At 32.8% G+C, this 22,158-nt stretch overlaps 1 protein-coding gene across 5 annotated transcripts in view; it reads right to left on the bottom strand.

The window, feature by feature from the left end:
- Nucleotides 1–20,710, bottom strand: part of Fucta (glycoprotein 3-alpha-L-fucosyltransferase A) — a 428,362-nt gene extending 407,652 nt beyond the window's left edge. For 2 of the 5 annotated variants that reach the window (XR_013080351.1, XM_076773565.1), the window contains exons 1-3: nt 20,521–20,710; nt 3,609–3,849; nt 1,343–1,432 (exon numbers count right to left, since the gene is read on the bottom strand). Coding sequence is in view for 4 of the 5 variants with exons in the window: in XM_076773565.1 (XP_076629680.1) it covers nt 1,343–1,432; nt 3,609–3,767 (249 nt within the window). In the remaining variant the exon portion in view is untranslated. Of the gene's footprint in view, nt 1–1,342; nt 1,433–3,608; nt 3,850–9,275; nt 9,406–9,558; nt 9,618–20,520 lie in introns of those variants that run through there. The other 3 variants (XM_076773568.1, XM_076773566.1, XM_076773569.1) reach the window with 3 other exon arrangements.
- Nucleotides 20,711–22,158: the final 1,448 nt, after the last annotated feature.

Raw genomic sequence — 22,158 nt, 5'->3', positions numbered from 1 at the left:
AGTTCTATAAGCTGGTATAATTTGAACAGTTTCGATATAATTTTGTACATTCGTGTCAACGATACAACGGTATTATTATTTCAATTAATTAACAATCTGAAATATTGAATAATTTGACCTGTTCGACCTTTTCACGGCTGACTAATTTCAATTTAAGTAGAATAATCGCTCGAACGTTTCGATTATTTACATTGTTAACTAAGCACCTCTTGGAAAAACTAATGATGTAATATGTAGGTTGCGAGAGACTTCTATCTTTAAACGATTTTAACTTTTTTGTATCGACTTACAAGAAATGGCACTTAACGATAACACCGTAATTTTGTATGATTAAATACGAATAGTTAGAACATTTTCAGTGAATATCGTTGGAAAAATTATACGTAGAAGCAGCTAATTCCAATGGCATGATCGATGATTCTCGAAATGGTTACACAGGCGTGCAATTACAACAATAACAGTGCATATGGGATTCGAACCTTAGGCCTGACGTTCTATAGCGTAAGCTTGTTGCTGTTACTGACTTTAACAAACATCTTTAATAAATTTAAAAATGTCTGTTTACTCTATACCCGTGATTAACAAAATAGATCGCACTGAATGATTTCTTTGAATATACGAAGATCATTTAATAAGCAAAGAAACAAATGCTTATGAAATATTGTTTATTTAATAAGTGCTGCACTTAAAAGTACATTAAACGGATCATTTGTTTTATTTTACTTTCGAATTTTTTAGCTTTTATGACTACTTAGTATCGTCCCAAATGGGCGAGGGTTAATTTGAAATACTTCCACAGATCTCTGTTGCAATTATACTTCAGAAGTTCACATTTTTCTAAAAAATACGATTGTAGGAAAATAGTTCTGTTATACCATTCAACATTTTCCATTGTGATTTTTCTCTATATTTAACGAAACAGTAAGTACGACACATTTAACGCCCCCATTGTATTTACATCAGACTTATATACTTCGTCTAAAATGAATTAACAATTTGGCAAAAATAGAATTTTATCTGTAAAAGTAGTACACCATTTATAATTAACCAATATCATTACTGTCGACAAAAATGAAACCATACGGAATATAATGATTTGTAAATAATAAACATATAATTTTGTTTTGAACGTATTAAATTAATTGGATAGTATTCAATAATTATTGTACTGATTAATATTATATTAATTTACATATCGTTTCATAGTAGGATGATTGCTTATACAATAATACACCAGTAATCAATAGTAATTTCTAATGCGATGAAATGATTCTCCCTCAGTGGATTTCGCATATGTATTGTGTTGCAATCGCCTAATGATGCTGCAATCTAATAACTGTACCTCGTGCAGAAGCTTTTTCTTCACTGTTTCCAAAGTCTGCAAAACCTGCAACGCCGGTTTCTCCGATTTTGACGGCCGATTTCGTTTGATCTGCGATCAAAATTCGACATTTCTATTCACCATTGCCTGTTGTTTCTACTTTCGTCTACCAGTTGACTAACAGTTTCGATCTACATACACATTTATCGTCGTAACGAAATTTAAAATTCATCTAGCAAAGTTATTTTTTAAAAGAAATAATTATCGTCGAGACACAAGAGCTTAACAGACAATACTCATCAGAATATGCAACAAATCCCCCGAATTACATAGAAATTTAGTTATTTCTACGCGTCTGGGGTCTGCCAAATAACGGAAGCAGAAAATCGTTCGTTCGATAATTAGGTGTCAAACACTTTGACACTTCTCGCGTAACTGTAATAACGCTCCAAATTGTGCAAAGTACCCTGGTCAACATGGCACGCATAACCAAGGCCTCCAGAACTCCAGCAACGTGGTAAAATGACAAAAGAAACTACCTAGTGAAACTTACAATCAGTGTAACGAGAATCACAAGGAACACAGTAAGGGAAAATTCCACTCAAGAGACCATACCAAGAAGTAAACATTGATCACCTGGATACATACAGGAAACCATTTTTGCACTCGTTATACGACAAACATAAAACTCCTCCCTTCGACAAACTAAAAAGACTTAGAATCAGAAACTTAATGCAGGACACCAAGAATCACAATTGATATTCTGTAATAATTTGTAACCTTGTGTTCAAGATCATTAGAACGCTGCTCAAGAATATATGCATCTAGATGCGCCATAACTTAACAGAAATTAACAGATACATTTATTTTACATACTTAATACAAATTTAGTATAAATGATGTAGAAGCAACATTTTTACTGAATAGGTACCAGAGTTATGAAACAAGTATAGTTTTCTCGATTATTACAATAACACAGTAAAATAAATAAAATAAGAATACGCTATAAAATACGATACATTACGAAAATATTGTTATCTATCAGCAAATTACAACACACTGTTAGACTATTTTATTTCATAGCCTACTTACTATACATTTAAAACAGTTTATATTTGTGTACATAATTTGCAATCAACACTTTTGCACGCATCCAACACGTGTTTTCTGTACACATAAACGAGTATGGAACCTGTGAATATACTATAAGCAACCGTCACCATCAGTCGAGCAAAGTTAAGAAGCCAAGCGATACTCAACGATGGCAGATTGACCGGCTTTTCCTACGAAGAAACTAAAGTCATCGTTGACTGTCCGGTTGAGGGCTTCGAGGGGCAAACACTTTACGCCTCTACCATTGTCTCTTCGACCCACGTTCGCTCTGAGAACGCTCTACCTGCCTATTTACTCAAGGAAAGAGAGCACGAACTGTTTCAGGTTCTCCCTTTCTCTCAACTATGGAGGATAGACTGTTTAATCGACGCGGCAGGTGCTGGCGGTTGTGGGTAAAGGTTACTGTCGAGGTGTTAGCACCCAAAGTACACTGGAATACGGAGGGATTGCTCCTCAATACCTGTCGACTGTGATGCACGGAACAATACGTTAGTTGTGCAACGAGATCGAAGAGGAGCGTATTTAACACTTCCATGGCCCCGTGTTTCACGCGAAACTATAGTCTACCGCAATTTTCACAAGAGTTTCAACTCGATGGAAGCTTCCTGTTTTCTTAAACCATCTCTTGGGGGTAGAGGGGATTAACAATGTTCACGAGTCGGATTGCGTCAATTTCACGCGAAGACTGTCGTCTGCCGCGATTTTCACGAGAGTTTCAACTCGATGGAAGCTTCCTGTTTCTTTCAAACATCGTCTAAACCAGGGATGAGTAACTGGTGACCCTTAATTCTACTTGGCTAGTAAAAGTTTAGGAAAGCCACTCCACGATCATTTGTCTTCTTGTCAAAGAAAAGTAAATGCAGAGGATAGCTAAAGATGGACTGTAGCAAGTGATAAATTTGCTAGTCCTGGTCTAAACTACCCCTAGGTGGTGTCAATTCGATCGAAGGAAATGTATTTTAAATTATCAGTCGTTCTTGGCAATCAACCCAAATATGGAATTACAGAGAAGAATGAACCGAATGCATATTTACAAAGATCGTGGAATACTCTTTCGTTGAATATGAATGCTTAATAGAAATTAAGGGTTCACTGATACATCAAACGGTAGTTTGTCAATTCAACGCGTTAGTTTAATACAATATTAATATATGAATTTCAAACTACACGATACCTTGGTGTCTGCAGCACGAACTGATTGAGTTTGTCCGGAATGGGGTCGCATACGATGCCATATTTCGTCCTGTAATAGATTCAGGATAACCAACAGTAGACCAGACAGGCATAGCACGTAGAAAAAGTATCCCTTCAGAGAGAAACGCGGCAAACCCATGCCGCACGTTTCCTTCTTGTCAAAAATCTTTATCTGTCCATGTGCTGTTAGCCGTCCGACTCTCAATGTCCATTCAGCTAAACTAAAACCAGAAAACAAATTTCTATTAATTTATTAACTCTACAGAATCTGTAGAAACTTTTTTTTTAGATACACATCGTTAAATGCGAAATTAAAAATTCTTTGACGCGTACTATAATTTTTAATATTCGAACATTATTGATCTAAGAGGTGACTTGGCTTCTTAGCTAATCCTTTATTTCATACGTTGAACACGAAAGGAACAGACTTTACGTACATCTCGAAGCAAGAGTACGAAATGATAATATAAATTAAATTAGTAGCGAAGTAAACGAAGCATCTAAATTAAATTTTATTATGCACGCTCGTTCTCCAACTGTGTCTTCGTTATAGCGAAGTTCTTAACCTATTCCACCTGGTCATTGCTCTAATTTGTTTTTCTCAGTGTCCTACTTGATGCTCTTTCTTTCTCCCGCCTGCCCAGGTTGTTAACCTAATTACCCCTACACTCTGTCACTCTATTCTTTGTTTTAACGTTCTTTCCGTCTTAACGGTTAGTCTGCTTTTCAATTGTGACCTGTATATTTGCAAGAGCTAACCCTCGATTCTAGCCTTCGCGAAAGCAGTTTCTTTTTACTCGTTGTGAATAGAATCTTACTGCGAGTACTCTAGTATGAAATAATCTTTGCTTAAAGCATTTTATCATATTTTTGCGTAAATTGGGGAATAATCTGGTTCAACGTATTACAGAAATCGATGTATTTTACCACTTATTTAGAGGTCATTGTCTCAAAAATAAGCTCCCAAACGAATGTATTAACCCTTTTATATATGTTTTTTTTATATTTAAATTAATATATCAAAGTTACTGCAAGTTTAACATTATAAAAGGGTGAAGGAATGTCCAAAACAGGTGACGTAAAAGAAAACTTTATATGTAGAAAAATATAAATAATTTAAACGTTAAACAAAATTGAGCAACTATTGAAAATGTACTTTTTTTAAATCGTTTCAAATACACCATTCATTTTCAGATAGAAATTTTTGTATTTTTTTTAATTCCGTCAGACCAATAATAATCTCCATAATTATCAAAAGATAATTACATATTTATTCACATATGAGTACATTAAATTTATACTTTGTAACGAGTCACATAACACAGTAGTTGCATGATATTTATTAAGTAACAATATGGAACGAACAAAGGAATGAAACGCTTTTATTATCACATAACTCGGTTGCAATTACGTTTAGTCACGCGCGTACACAGTAGTAGTATAAAAAATTGTTTGAATAAAACATTAACGAATCGGACAAGTTCAATTATTAATGAATGAAAATAGTTTGAGAGCTTTCCTCGGGAAAAGGATAGATTTTCGTTCGTTTAAACGCATAATGTTTCGCGATGTCCGTTTTCACCAAATTTAGTACACTTCACTGTAACGTAAAGTAAACTGTATACATGAACATGCAGCACGGTACGTTAAGAGTACGCCTGTAGGGTGAAATTCAGTAGGGGTGAAGGTCACTTAAGCAATAAGAGACACTTAAGTGTCACTTGTCACTCTGGGGACTTTGAGTTTTTTTTCTTAGGCCCTATCTTGCGCTTATTTGACTCTGCCTACCAATAATTTAACAATACGAATCCGTATCGAATTCCTACGTAGAGCTATTTCATTCGCCACATTTTCTGCTCTTATATAATTCACAGCACGACTATGTATCTATTTTTTAAGCATGGTAATACAAATCTGATTAACAATACTATTGCATAACGTTCAACGTGCATCTAGAATTACAAAACTACACAACGTCAAACCTGCTATTTATCTTTTTTAATCCTCGAAGGATTAACAAACCGATCGGAGTAAATCGGTGCTTCGGCTATAAAAATCATTGCAAGAAACCAATGAATAATACATTCCAGATACTCTTCTTTTACATTCCACTCTGGGGAATAAAACACATTGTTTACGCGCTGATAAATTCCAAACAGAGTTACATCGACTATTCGATAGATCAAACCGAAGTCTTATCGACTGTGGGAGGCGCCAGATTTCCTTATCTCGTTTACGAATTATAAACAGATTCAACACCAATACCGATATATCGAACTGCTTGCATTGGCTCAAAATACAAAAATTATAATTTGCTCCTGTTTCCGACATTCCTCAAGACAAGTGTCCGATTTAACGATACGTCGTTAGACGTAAAGTGTTTTTCCCTTGGCTTTGGATAAAAATGACCCAATTTCCGCAAAATAGGTAAAGAATCGATTAGCACTGTTGCGTCATACGGTCATGGGTGCGGCAATGTCGGGACAGGAGGAGGTGGCATGTCCATACGGTCCAAACACGTCATTCGATATTGAGGTGAAGATCGGTGTCTCATATTAGTTACGGATCAAAACCATCTTCTAGAAAACACGAAATGACGCACATTTCCTCATGAAAACATCCCTATTGCTAAGAGACAATTTATTAGCAACGCCCTTTAGCGTGGGGGACCCTTACGTCCCCACTGACCCTTCGAATCGCCCCTTTTTCTCACAGGATACCCTACGTTATCAGAAAAATCGAAAACTTGACAAGGTAGCCGTCCTCAAACGTCGATACATTGACTGTCACGCCTGTTTCCCGTATCTAGGAATATTCAATAGCTCGATAACGTTCCTAATAACATTAGCATTATTTAAAAATTTGTAAGCAATAGGGTACGTTCGTTTCGAATATTTAAAAGGAACATGTTTTAAACGAAAAATGAAATTTATTTGACATGATTGTTGCGTTCTGTTGGGTTGAGTCGTGAGTAATTGACGACAACTTAGTCTAAAATGTATTCTCCGTTATCACGTGCAACCTTCCCAATTAATTCGGTAGTTTGTCAATTTCTGATGTAAACAAACTCCTTTCAGCAGTTCGTAATGAATTATTCCTCTTCGATCCAACCGCGTGCAAAGAAGAATCTTCATTTTAAAGAAACTAGTACTCCAAATATGCTGCCCTTCTTGTAATAATACGGAATTTTTTAAATGTATTATATTGTAGAATCATTTTACAGCGCATAAGGAAATGAGCATAAAAACAGGAAAAGCTGATTATTCATTTTGATGAATACACGCTCATTTATTATTCATTGATGCGTGACCCCGTATCAAATTCAATTTAAGCAATGCACCGACCAATTATTGACGTGTGTGTTTATCATTAATTAATAAATATCCGCGAGTTTATGGACAACGCGAAACCAAATGGATCCGGCAATTTCGAAATACCAGGCAGATTTTATAAAATAATCTTGCAACGTATCGTGTAAATATTTATGATGCGGGTGCCATCAGAATTCTCCTTCAGCCCATCGTGCATTTATAATGTATGAAATACTGTACAGAATTGCTGTCGTGCATCGAATGTGTCAAGTAATGCATATTCATTGACCAGGTTGATTATTAAACTTAGCCTTGTTAGCTTTATATCTGCGCTTTCAACGCTGCACTTTGAAACAACGAAATAATAACCGTGCCACAAATGTGATAATAAAGAATAAATGTAACGTTAAACGACCACGTTTCCTTGAACCGAGAAACGCTAGTTTTTAAAAATATTCTGTATAACAGACATCTTTATTAGTATAATAATTTTAACATTTTAATTATTATTGTTTTACGTCCCTGGCGTAATAAAACGTATATTACTAAAAAATAGGAGCACATAAATACATATGACAAGATTCTTTATTTTGTTAACGTAACATAATATTATTTAATGATTTAATAAAATAGATACTACATTGATATCCGTAAGTAATGTTTCTTGTTCGCATTAACGTGTAAAATAGATCTTGAAAATATTGAGAACTTTTTAAAAATATTTTCATTACCGGAATTCTCTTAATTTCGAATCTGAAAAGAATATATAAAAAATGTTAATTTTTCTTTTCCTGAAAATATTTAGGTTCTTTCAGTGACTCAAAATCAGCAGAACTTTAGTCATTCAATAGTACTATGTTCGTTAGTTGGCATGTTGCATTTTATAAGAATAAAAGAAGAAGAATAACAAAGGAAAATTACAACCCTTCAAGTTCGGTTAATACGCGATCGATATGTCAGTCGTGTCACATTGTCGCATCAAATTTACGTTAATTCCTATAAAATTCAGGGCAATAGAGAATTTTTTTCTTAAACTTTGTCTAAATTATTCAAACAAACTACAATCAATCGATTAAAATTAATTTACAACTACGATTTCCACGACGTCGTTAAATATATCTTTGTAATCACTATTATAACAAAGAAGGTAAAATTACTTCTGGGAAAAATTTGAATAGGACAAAATAAGACGAGAATCAAGAATATCAATTTGTTGATTGAGGCTTCGTTAAAAAGTTATTAAAAAATTAAATTAAAAAACTTCAAATCATTCTGAAAAAATTATATTTAGTTGCAGGGGTCATTTATAACCATTTTCGGTGGATACACATACCCCCGAAATCCTATCCACTTTCGAGAAAAAAATTCGAGTAGGTGCTAAAATTTTTAGACGAAATTAAAAAATTCCAAATCATACTACAAAAATTATATTTAGTTGCAGGGGTAAATTATAAGCATTTTTGGTGGATAGACATACTCCCGAATTCCTACGCACTTTCAAGAAAAAAATTCATTACCGACAATCTGATGTGAGGCCAGAAATGCTTCTCTGAAATTTCATGCGAATCTTTAAAATGTCATAACTTCTGAACGGATTGGACGATTTTACTGTTTAAAAAGGCAAACGACGCGTATTTAGATGAAGAATATGTAGAAATTGCAAAAATATTCGAAAAGTTGATCCTTGACCCCATAAAGTGAGATAAACCCCCTAAAACTGGTCCAATTTTCAAACGACCATAACTCCTACAATAGTGAATATATTTCAATGAAACTTTTTTCTGAAGTAGAGCTCATGGATACCTACGAAAAAGTATTAGACAACTTTTCTGTAGGGCGTCAAACAAAATTACTAAAAATGAAAAACGAATTTTTAAGAAAAATCGACAGGGGGTAGGTGCCTAAATTTTTGACGAAAAAAAAAATTTTTAATTAATTCTGAAAAAATTATTTTCGGTTGCGGGGGTCAATTATAATCATTTTTGATGAATAGACATATCCCCGAAATCTTGCGCATTTTTGAGAAAAAAATTCAGTACGGTCGGAACTTTAAACGTTAATAACTGTTTAACGAAGCCTTCATCAACAAATTGGTATTCTTGATTTTCGTTTTATTTTGGCCTCTAGAGTCTGCCATTAAAATTTTTCCCAGGGGTGTCCAAGCACCCTGTATATCGTTTCATTAGAATAAATTTAAATCTCGACTCTAACATAAATCTGTTGTACAAGTTACTCTTTAGTGGTCTTAAAAACACGGTGTATATCCAACTAAAACATTATAATACCTCGTGCCGAATAATCGTTCGAACGTATTTGTAAAATAAAAAAGTACTCACAGGGAATGCCCATCAACACTCGATAATAACTTTTTACGCACGTTAATAGGTCAAAAACATGAAATAGTAATTTCACCCACTTTTATCTGTATGTACTTTCTACACACAATATAAATTACTACGACTGAATAACTATTGTAACATTAATTAGATTTTATTTTACAATTATTAAATGTAATTCTTGTCGAGGATGGTCAATAAAGTTACGCGCACCAACAAAACGCAAACACTTTCCTAATATCTTTATTAAAAATTCTGATCGACTATATCTTTCTTTCCTCACATGCACGATCCCTTTTCCTTTCTTCCCGTTCTTCTTTTATTTCTCCCGCCTTCTTCTGTTTTTCCCGCTCATCATTTTTCTCTGTTCGGCTATTCTCGACCGTCTTCGGACGTTTCCGCTCTCTCCAGCCACACATCCACACACACACACACACATATGTATCCACTATTTCTTATATAAAGGACAACTAAATTTCTTATTATTTATTATGAATTACTAAATATTGTTAGCGTTATAGTAAGAACACAATTTTTAATTCGAGAATACGTTTAGTTGAAATTATTTTATTTGTAAACGAATGCACAACGCGATGTCAACGAAAAATGCTCGTTCGTAAGCCACCTGAATATTACTAATAGTCATGAGTGCCACAATATCGTATATATCGGCATCTTATCAGTAGTAATTACGAAGATTACAAACGAAAACGTTACATATATTCTAAATAGTAGTCTTTAGTGTAAAAATTACGCAAAAGTTAAGTGAAAATTAGTATAAATTTACGTTTCCAAGTTCACAAAAAAAAAATTTAAGGTTGTTTTAAAAACACGTTAAAGATGTTAAAATAAATCAATGAACTGAGCTTAAAATATAACAAAACAAATCATTAAAGAATTTAAAACACTTGTTTTTCAAACAACATTTACAAACAAACACCAATGCTCGACAGAAATAATTAGAAATATAAGAAAAAGGATCACAGATATCAGCACTAGAGGACACACGTCGATTATTAAAATTCATTAAATTATCTCCAGAATACCCATCATTTAATTTTTTATTGTAGCATTTTTATCCATCTCTAATGATCTTGAAACGTAGCTTGTATTATTTGCTTTGCCCAAAAGTATGAATCGGAAGAAATAAGAAAATCGTTTAGAATTTTTACGAAAGGTGCGTACGTTTGCGATAACTGTCGTAGAAGAATACTCCGCGAAAAAAAAAGTAGGAAACAAACTGGAACTGAATTACCTGACGCGTGGCTATCTCGACTTCCGCTGTTAAAGAACCGTACTACTAACTCTGTAGAAAGCAATTTGATGTCAATTGATCAAACAAAGATTATCAGTTTCATGATGTATATCCATCGTATGTGTAGGAATAGTTCCATTATCATAGGAAAGTTCTAGATCTAGGGAACAAAGAATTTTGAATGTAGATCACAGTCATATTACAATGGTAACAAAATTAGTAAATCTAAAACTCTAAACATAAATAAATAAATACTGTTTCTGCAGTCAAAATATAACTTAAAATGCAAAATTGTAGTAAAGGAAAGAAAACAATGAGAATTTCTTCGCAATGGAAATTAATTTACAATTACTAAATTGATTGATTTTACTCGTTATTTATAAAATCACTGAACGTTTATGTACATTCCGTAAGTAACATCTATTTGAATCGTTATATGTTTACAATACGATGACGTAAAACTCTGATTTCTGGTTCAGTATGATTTACGAATATTCATGAACGAGTGACATTTTATTTGATAGGTTAAAAAAATCTCTTTTCTCTTTGAATACATGTAAAGAATTCTCTGTGGACGTAGCAATCAGTATTTGTAATACTCATAAGACATACCTATTAAAATCTTCAGTATCTAAGAATTCATTTTACTTTTGCGTTTTGCTACGTTTAAATTGGTTACAAAAATATTTATAGACGTTGTGAATCTATAGAAGAATTACAAATCAACAGAGAAGTTGTCAAAAGGTACAATTTAAACAAAATATGTGAATTAGTCAAATCACATTTAGTTTTCTTTTATATGAATGTAAATTAATAACACATATAAATACATTTTAAAATATCTATTAAATAGACTTATCTTGGTTAAAGTGACTATCACGAGATCATGATATCTTTACGGAAACTGATATCGCTTAAGAGTATTATTTAACCAATTACATATTCTTATCGTGCCACTATACATGTCGATCTGCACGAGGGTAGCCACTTAAATATTTCTCCCATTAATGATGATAAGAAAAATATTTTGTACAAAATTTTTATGGTGTCAAAAGACTAATTATATTTTATGGCATCAATTTTGTATTATAATAACTATTAATTGAAGATTACGAAAGTCAAAAAAAATTTATAAAATTATTATACTATTGCAAAGACTCTTTTACTCGTGAGAACAAAAAGAAAATTAACTTTTACGTTAAAACAATATAATTTTCATAATGCAACAGCATATAATGTGTGCGTAACGTGTGTTCGCGTTAAAACTGTGTGAGTGTTCTTACGTCAATAATTAATAGAGCGTAATCCAAGCACGCATTTTAATCGTATCAAGATAACCTAAATAAAGTGGCACTTGATTTTTGTCCGATTGCTGCATTCCCGGAAACAACGACAAAGAGTGTAAATTGCAAACCGTGTAACAGGAAACTAATAGGTTTCACCTATTTTACATTGGCACGCCTCTATATTCCGATGAGTTTTACTTTAACATATCTACTGATTCAATATTTTCTGTAAATTCTATATTCTCTATTCTTTTTCCATATTTTTTTACAAGATTTTTACATAAATTTCACAGAAACCCTGTATGAAAGTTACATGCATAGTAGAAATACCTACACATTTAAAAAATTGAATTTAGGTGAGTTTTATATTGGAAAAAAATCGCATTTTAAAAAAATTAAAACTAAAAAATTTTATCGTTCTTAATTTTAATATTAAAAATTAGTACATAATTTGAACTAAATCTTTGAATACTTTACGTTAAATATATCGACTGTAAGGTAACGCTAGGAAGGCAGAAGAAAGAGATCTTCGATTTCAAATTGATTCAGAGGGAAAAGCGACGATATCCACGAAACGAAAGAAATTTTTTACTTACATGTGTTATGTCGTGGACATGTGCCGTATTATTTTCGCAGGCGGACGTGTTTTGAGTGTAGCGGTTTATTTCTACTATACAATCGAGGTTCTAGAAACTAGAATCTATTCCGAGTCTACCCTAGAATGATAGAGAGAGAGTGCGAGAGTGCGACCATGCCAAACTGCATAGTGGAAATAGATTAGTGTGATCACTCGACTGCAATATTTTGTACACAGGTCTTTATCGATCCTTACGACTAAAGTACTCTGTCATCGCGATCATGATTTAACGCAAACGTTTGCACTCTTTCATAGATATTACTTCAACAGTAGGGTAAAAAACCCAATGTCGCCGCAACTGTCGTCTCTGATAACGTTGCATTTCTTTTTATTTACTTATCAAAACCATAAATTTTCCATTTTATTTTCTTATCATTCGATGTTTTCAATCCAGGAAAAAATACCACGACTCTCAAAATATCTATTTTTATTTATAAATTCAATGTTATGGGAGCTATTACCGTAACCCTTGAAATATGTTTGTTCGAATTACTGACAGTCCAATAACTGTCAGCTGACTTAAGTACTGTCAGGATAAAAGATCCAATTACTGTTCCCTTCACTCACTTCCATAGTACGAAATAATGGAAAATATGCCCTCGTATCAAATTAAATTTTTATCAACGTCATGAAAACAATCTGATGTCATTAATACTCGTATACACAAATATCAACTTTAAATTGTATACATTTCTTTTCTTCCATGAATCAAATAATAAAAAACGAACTTACTTTACCATACAATCTTCTAAAGAGCCTTAGAAGCTCGATAACTACAATTATCTTTATCAGTCTTTAATCGAGAGCTTAATCTTTTCTGTAGTCGACGATTAAATAACTAATTGTGAAAAGAACTACACAATCGATACTACAACCCAGTGTCCAACACGCTAATACAAACTTTTATTGGAAAACTGAACAAAGAAGTCCCATTAGGCGATAATTTCGGTGAAAAGAATTAATGCATTTAAGCGAGGTTATACGGAATTAGTTTGCCAATTATGCGGTAAAACAAATCTAGAAATTCCTACGAGTATCAAAAGAACGGAAACAACGAGATTTATGCAATTATCGAGATATCTAATTCAATAAAAACGAGTACCACTTACTTAATACGTCCTCACTGCCTACAAAAATTATTTATGCTTTATCTCTTATACAATCACTTATCAACGATTTTCATCTCAAACGAATACCACGACACTTCGATTGCTCTCTCTTCCATTTATTAACATGAAATAACAAACAATAATCACATGCAGACATCGAGATTGCATTTTATCGAGCTTCCACTATATTTCTGAAGTCTCTGGAATCAAAACTGACAAGGGAGATTTTGGAACTTCGAGATTTAAAAAATTATGAAACTTTGTGTACAAGTGTTCACTTCACTTTTAGGGGGTGAAATCAACCCAAAACATTAGCAAATTACTATCTTTATATTAAGATACACATATTTATAATTTTACGATTAATTCATTTATAGCATTTATTTACGAAAAGTGTACACCATTTCTACTTTCAACGGCTCGATCGTTAATGCGCATTATATTGTTTTTAATATCATGTCATCGAAATGAAATTATTAAACTTGGAAAATAATTTCGATCTAAAATTTTTATAAGGTATCTTTGGTAGAAATGGCGTTAACGAGGCAGCGCTTGTAGCATTTGTTCACGCGTGTAACCCTAAACTGCTGTTGCCACTTATCGAAGCTCGACAAAATCGCTTACAGTAATGCTATTGGCGCCAAAAGGCGATTAGTTTACTAGACGCGGTGAACATCTACACGCGTGATCGTAAATCATTGAACAGTTGCAGTTTTTAATGGAAATCTAGTATTTTATTTAATGCAGATTCGATCGAAAAATTTCAGATATCTGCCATTTTGTTTTCAAGACAATACAGGATCTAAATATCTCCTCCAATTGTGATAATACAAACAATTGTACACATAGAATTGGGATAGTATCAAGAGGCCAATACGATGTAAAAAATATCTTTTTTCTATGTCATTATTTTTCAGAATTTCTTAAACTATCTAATACTAAACAATCGAAAAGAAAGCGATCTTCCAGGCAAAAGTGAATCGAAAGTAAAGAATACAATTTTTTTACACGAAACTTTATTTTCGAAAAAATCGATTTTAAACGTGAATCTATTAGTTTTGATAGCATTTTCAAACAGCGTCGTATTATCTGTTTTCCGTTGATTTTGCAACCCTCTAACTTTCAATTTATATCAAGTTATCGCAATGACAAGGTATAGCAATCTGCAGTACATATATTGATATTTCTGTTGCATTAGGAACTTGTGGCGATAACGCTTCTGCTATAAGTACGTAACTATCCCATTCACTGCTCTAACTATCAGATGGCGATTAAGTTTTCAGTATAATGGAGCACTGTCACGCCTCGCAAAAGGTATTGTTGACTTCTTAAATTGATTTCTTAGCCTTCAAGATCACCTGATATCATACTAGTCAATTGTTATTAAGTAGGTAATATCAGAGAAAAATACTATGAAGAAATTGAATATTTTTTCTAACTGAAAGAAACAATTATTTTAACAATTTTTTAAATTAACATATACGTTAGTATTCGAGCACGCAAAATGTGAGGGACATAAAGAATAAAAACGTTATAAAAGCTCTGTGTTTATTGTTTAAAACACCACTGTTTTCAGTATTTACAAACACTTGATTATAATAACAGATCAAGCTATTTAGAAAGAAAACAATATAATTATTATGTCATAAGAATAATTACAATTGTGTTTCGTCTCATTTTTGTCGTACAAACCTTGTTAATTTATTGGTATTCTCGTAAAGATGAAATGAAAAATACACGAAGTAATATTTTTATTACTGTATGTTTCATCTCGTGCGTGATAAAAATTGTTTCCGGCTGCTCTGTAACTTTTTATGGAGCTGATTCAATTTAAACGAGCCTGTTAAGTTATTATTTCCGTAATTTAAGAAGAAAACAACCGATATGGAGACGTTGCTAAATGAAAAATAGAGTATAATGTGAATGCAAATTGTTTACCATGACGAAATACGTACAGAGTGTCCGGCCACCCCTGGGAAAAATTTTAATGGGAGATTCTAGAGACCAAAATAAGACGAAAATCAAGAATATCAATTTGTTGATGGAGGCTTCGTTAAAAAGTTATTAACAATTAAATTCAAACATTTCAAATCGTTCTGGAAAAATTATTTTCGGTTGCGGGGGTCAATTACAATCATTTTTGGTCATTATATATACCCCCGAAATCCTACTCAGTTTCCAGAACAAAATTCGAGTAAGTGCTGAAAGTTTTGCGTGAAAAAACAGACTTTCGAATCGTCTTGGAAAAATTATTTTTAGTTGCAGGGGTCAATTGCAAGCATTTTTGGTCAACAGACATACCCCCGAAATCCTACTCAGTTTCGAGAAAAAAAATTCCTTACCGAAAATATCATTTCTGGCCAGAAATGTCTGCCCGAATTTTCATGCGAATCTTTAAAACACCATAACTTCTGAACGGATTGGACGATTTTAATGTTTAAAAAAGCAAACTACGCATATTTTGATAGAGAATATGTATAAATCGCAAAAATGTTCGAAAAGTTGGTCCTTGACCCCGCAAAATGAGAAAAACCCCATAAAAATGGTCCAATTTTCAAACAGCCATAACTTCTACAATTGTGAATATATTTCAATGAAACTTTTTTCTGAAGTAGAGCTCATGGATACCTACGAAGAAGTATTAGACAACTTTTCTGTAGGGCGTCAAACAAAATTACTAAAAATGAAAAACGAATTTTTAAGAAAAATCGACAGGGGGTAGGTGCCTAAATTTTTGACGAAAAAAAAAATTTTTAATTAATTCTGAAAAATTTATTTTCGATTGCGGGTGTCAATTATAATCATTTTTGGTCATTACACATACCCCCGAAATCTTACCCATTTTCGAGAAAAAAATTCGAAAAGATGTGAAATTTTTCGACAAAATTAAAAAATTTCAAATCGTTTTGAAAAAATTATTTTCGGTTGCGGGGGTCAATTACAATCATTTTTGGTGAATAGACATATCCCCGAAATCTTGCGCATTTTCGGGAAAAAAATTCAGTACGGTCGGAACTTTAAACGTTAATAACTGTTTAACGAAGCCTTCATCAACAAATTGGTATTCTTGATTTTCGTCTTATTTTGGCCTCTAGAATCCCCCATTCAAATTTTTCCCAGGGGTGGCCGAACACCCTGTATACATCGCAGTACGAATTAGATTACATTAAACATGACATAGGAATTAACAATAAATTAAAATAAATGGGGCATTTAATTAAAACTATATCACTAACTTCACTGGGATGCGAATGAAATAAAATAGCTGTCCAAGTAATCGATCATGCACCAGTTATCGAACACTCGGCACAGATTTGGTTAATATTACAAAAACATGTTACATTTAACGATATCTGGGAATTTTATAGAATGATTATTATTAATACAAGAATAATAAATACATATTTCGAACAATTCATGTAACGATTTTATGAAAATTTTATTTAATTAAAACAGAAACATTTCTGTAACGTCAAAATATAATTATTTGTCTTCTTATTAGAATACTTTACAGCATACGGTGTTTTTAAATCTCATTGCTTCGTTATAAATAAATAAAATAGGAAACGTGATAAAAGAAATGTTGAGAAAACTTGATGTTCAAGTAACGTGAAAACGTTCGATAGAAATAAGTAACACTGTAAATAATAACTGTAAAGAGTTATTCTAACTTTTGCTCAAACTTTTCGCGAATAATGAAACAACAAGCAGAACTATAGGCTTTGTATATACAGTAACGTACAAAAGTGTGATCCGCCTCTTTTTAAATAAGCCTATGGAAATCCAGTAGCTTGTGTATATGTACGTAAAGTAACAATGTGCAAAGTGAAACGGCATTCGTAAGTTCGCAAAGCTAGCTTGTCAGAATTCTCTGTTTTCTTTCGAGATAATGCGCACTCGTATACATTATACGTTTTAAAAAGCTTTTTGTGTCAAAAGAGACATCGCGAAAATTAGTCGTGAAACCTTACCGTCAGCGTAACTCGGTCAAATCTTTTCCTTTAAATTAATAATAGTAAAAGAAACGTTTGGTATAAAAACGCATCGAACCTGATCGAAAGAAAGTTTAACTCGTTTCACAAGCAAAAAATACTTTTTTATATTACTATCGTTTTAGAGAAAGAAAAAAATAATATTTATCTCTTAAATAAATATACTCGCTAATTGCTGAACAAACAAATGCATCGACAAATTAAAAATAAACATTCATACTCGTACGAGTTTGTTTTTAATATAAAAAGTACAGAGATCTAAACACGTTATTTATTATAAAGATAAAATAACTGTTGTTAAGTATTATATTTTGAATTAAATATAGTTACATTTTATGGAGGTGTGAAGCTTATTATAGAAAGATTTGTGTTAAAAATTCTTTTTAAATAATGTTTTACTAAAATTTTATCTTGATTTAAAAACTTCTGTGATTGAAACGAAAACAAATCTGTTAAAGTACATCAAATATCATCTAAAGAATGTCGCTTAAATAAAAAGCACACTCAAGATAATAATTGATGATAACTGACTGGCAAAACAATTTACATGGAAAACATTTCTCCATAATTTCTTAGCGAGTAATAATGATCTGCAACATCATTTATGTAGAAAACTAATCAAAGTGCAAAAACATTTTCTTTAATAATTCACACACCACAATGTACACGTAATGTGTATAATAGATTCGATACTAAGTTTGTATGTAATACGATATTAACGATATTGGATTTTATATTCAAAGTATGTATAGCCAGAGACAGGACTATAAAGCGGCGGTACTTAGCAGTATGAATCAACTTTCACACCTACTTCCTAATTCATCCCCTCGTACTTTCAATAGCAACCCTAATGTTTCGCATACAATCATCCAATAAGTAAAAGCAATACAAAATACGCGAATATCATAACGTTCATGCTGTAACATTTTACGTTTGGCAAAAGTAACCAATCATTTTTTAACAATACAATTAACTTATGTGAACTATTTTAAAATACACGATAACCTAAACTGCGCCTATAGTCAAAGTTGAGATCGATTAGATCCGATTTCGAATTATTTAGACGAATTTCTATCGGTGTTTGGAAAGAATGCGATCGTAGAAACTTTTTCTTTACGGTGTGTATTTTCTTCGAATTCTTAAGAATATACGTTAAATCAGTGTGCTGTGAGTTAAAAAACTCGATAGCGAATGGTTTAAAGAAACATCACACGCAAATATCGAATTAAACAGTTATGATTCAACTTATCTCTATCGCGATTAGAATCTTAATTGCACGTGTTAAAAGCCTGTAGGAATTATCTATAAAATTTCATACAAGATCCGATGGAACAGTAACGTGACTATGACACTTTTTATTTCTATAATTCAAGCAATCGTTTGTAATCGCCCTTAAAATAGCCCCTCTTTGAGTTGACGCCGGAGGATAAACGATCCTATCACTCTTCGAAGCAATAGTGTAAACAGTTCTCTGTAAGATTGTTTGTACGAAATTTTTTTGCAGTACTTTCACCTCATTTTGTTATCGATAAGTAATTGAATGAATGATTTAATAGCAAAATGTTTCAGCACTATGAAATATACTACTGTTCAAATAGAACAAATTGTAAAGTTCAAATAGATTAACAAAAAAATAAAACATCTGCAGGAGTGCATCGTCACTTTAAACATTAATAAAATCATTCTTGAAAATATATATATTATTACCAAAATTAATAAATAATTGCATTTCTGTAAAAACAGTAAAGTGTACTAATTTTAGAAACCATTGTAAAGTTCACGAATCAATTAAAACAATTATTTCGAAATAGAATCTACAAATTATATTAAATAATATTTCGCTGATTATTAATACTTGAACTGTTTCGAACGAGTTTTTAAATGTCAATATTACGTTATAAGATACGTTATAGTAATATAAATATACGCAGGTGTCTGATATTACCTTATATATTTTGTATAAAATGCTTATTTAGATAAAACTTACACAACATGCATAAAAATAAACTTTTCTTATAGTAACTATAAGAATCATAGTTTAATTGTACAGATAAGGTACAGAATATTTTAAGAAATTAATTATTGCAATACTCAAAATTTAGAAGTCATTTGAAAATGGTGATTGATGAGGAAAATATAATATAAATTATAACGGTATATAAAATTTTAATCGTAATAAAATATTTGTAACGTGACTTTAAAATACCCAAACGCTTTCAAACTTTCGAACTTTATTATAATAGAAACTTTTCGAATATTTATTATAATAATTTGCTTCCAAATTCATGCTGATAACTCACGATTCAACGATAGCGTGCAAAGTCTGTTTTAATAGCTTTGAACCGAGTAGTGACATGTGCAGATATATGTAGAGCGAAACCTTTAAATTTGAAAACTTGCACGATAATGAATATAACACTATACAATTACAATATTCCAAGAAAAACGTAACACTTTGTCGCATTTTTAAATTAATTGAAAATGTGTAATCACGTTCCCTTGTCTCTCAATTTCAAATTCGATGTTGTTTTACAAAATTCTACATATTCGATAATTGCATATAACATTGCTAAATATAAGAAAACTATAATTTCTGGTTAATCTTATACTTAAACGAGATTTCCAAAACCGCGCCCAGAAATCAAATATCGACAGAAATTTATTAGATTCATAAAAATCAATGTAAAAATCAGTAACATATAAAATTCTTACAATCTTACCAAAAACGCGAATGGAATTTCGAACATATATGACAATGAATTTTGCAAAATCAACTGATAAATCCCGACCGAAAGCTAATTCCTCAATACGTACAACGCGTAATAACAGGTGTTAGAAAATGATTTATAAGTACCATACGAATATTAGCTGTGCCATACTATACGATATTGGAAACGTTACTAGTTTACATACACACACACGCGCGAGCGCGAGCAGACAAAAATTCAAGAAAAAGGAAGACTTACCATTCGAGAAACGCATTGGAGAACGGTACCACATTTTTTTCCGGCGAAATTCGAGTAGCAGTGCACCACGAAGATGCACCTCGATGATGCACCCACCCTTGGTCACATGTCCTAATCCTTTACGACGGGCACCACCTATACACGAGATTATTCAGACCCGATCCGGCAGTTCACGTTGTAGACGGTTGGCCTAGCCCGTCGCTTCTGTCCTCTCGCTATATCCTCCTCCTACTCCTACTCTACCTCTTTTTCCTCCTCTTCCTCTTCCTCCTCCTTCTCGTCCTCCTAGTCTCACCACCTCTGGCCGTGCGCAGTTCCTTTCCCATCCCGTGTACGCTGCGCGTGGAACGCAAACCACCCCCGCCGCCCCATCGACAGCACCCTGAACTTTGTCGGTATTACACATACTGAGGTACCAAGGGGAAAATCTATAAGAGCCGCGGCTGCGCCCTCGCCGCTTCGGGGGAGAATTTGCGCGCTTAAGCCTTCTTCAGCTTCGCGGACTTAATCGTCGTGCAAAGATGTCCTGTGCGCCCACGAGGACCTTGCCCCGCGATGGAGATCGACGGACAATGTAGGACGAAGAGTCGGTACGCGAAAAAAAAAAAATAGACGAGTACGTAAAATGGCTCGTGACGGGACGACGCTGCGGGGGTGGTTGCGCTCGAACTGCTATCGAACGTACACGTGGGAAGTTCTATGTAACGCGAGCAGGGTAAAGTTACGAACGGTGAAAGAGAAAACAAATCGTTTCGATCGAAATTAAGAACTTTTGCTGATACGGAAATATCCTTATTCGAGCAGTCTTGAAAATCTTGATTGGCTCGAAAGTCTTACGATTCTTGGAAAAATAAAAGATTTGAGACAATTGTCTTATATATTTATACGATCCTTGTTTATTGCTCTCATTAACGTTTGATATGAAAGAAATTTTGGATAGTTGTAATTATTAATATATTCGACGATTCTTATGTATAACGATTCTTGGAAATTTCGATAAAAGATTTGAAACAATGTCTTATATATTTATACGATCCTTTTGTATTGCATTCATTAACGTTTGATACGAAAAAGATGGAAAGTTGTAATTGCTAATATATTTTTTCTTTTGTTAGTCGTTTCTATATTGTAAAGTTACGTGCAATTAATGCTTAGTAATTATTTAGTTTTCCATTTGCACAGATTTTGATGATTTTTAAATGTATTAGAGGGAATATGATTTTAAGTAACTTTTTCCTATGCACATATATGTATATACACAATTTTTTATTTTTAATTCTCAAGGATTTCAAGATAATCAAAAATTTTTTAATTTTCAATACTTCCAAAATAAGATTCCCAAGACTTCGAACACGATCAGAAGTTTCTTAACATTCTATAACAATGCAATTTTATGAGTACAATTCTTTTATACGAAGCTTCGTTTTCAAGAAAATCGAGTTCAAAAATTGATGTTATCGCGTGTAAGTAGAAACAATGAGTAATAAACAGACGCGCCAGCGTATTATGGTAATGCCAAATCGTATTCAATCGTACGCGTGTACGACAAATTTTCAACATTATCTCAAAAACGAAAGACTATAAAAAAAAAATATATTCCACATTTTCAACTTATTTTAGGGAGGAACCACTCCCCCG

Source organism: Colletes latitarsis, chromosome 9, assembly GCF_051014445.1.
Source record: "Colletes latitarsis isolate SP2378_abdomen chromosome 9, iyColLati1, whole genome shotgun sequence".
Lineage (NCBI taxonomy): Eukaryota > Metazoa > Arthropoda > Insecta > Hymenoptera > Colletidae > Colletes > Colletes latitarsis.
Note: the sequence above shows the minus strand (reverse complement) of the source record. Positions and strands in the feature narration are given on the sequence as shown.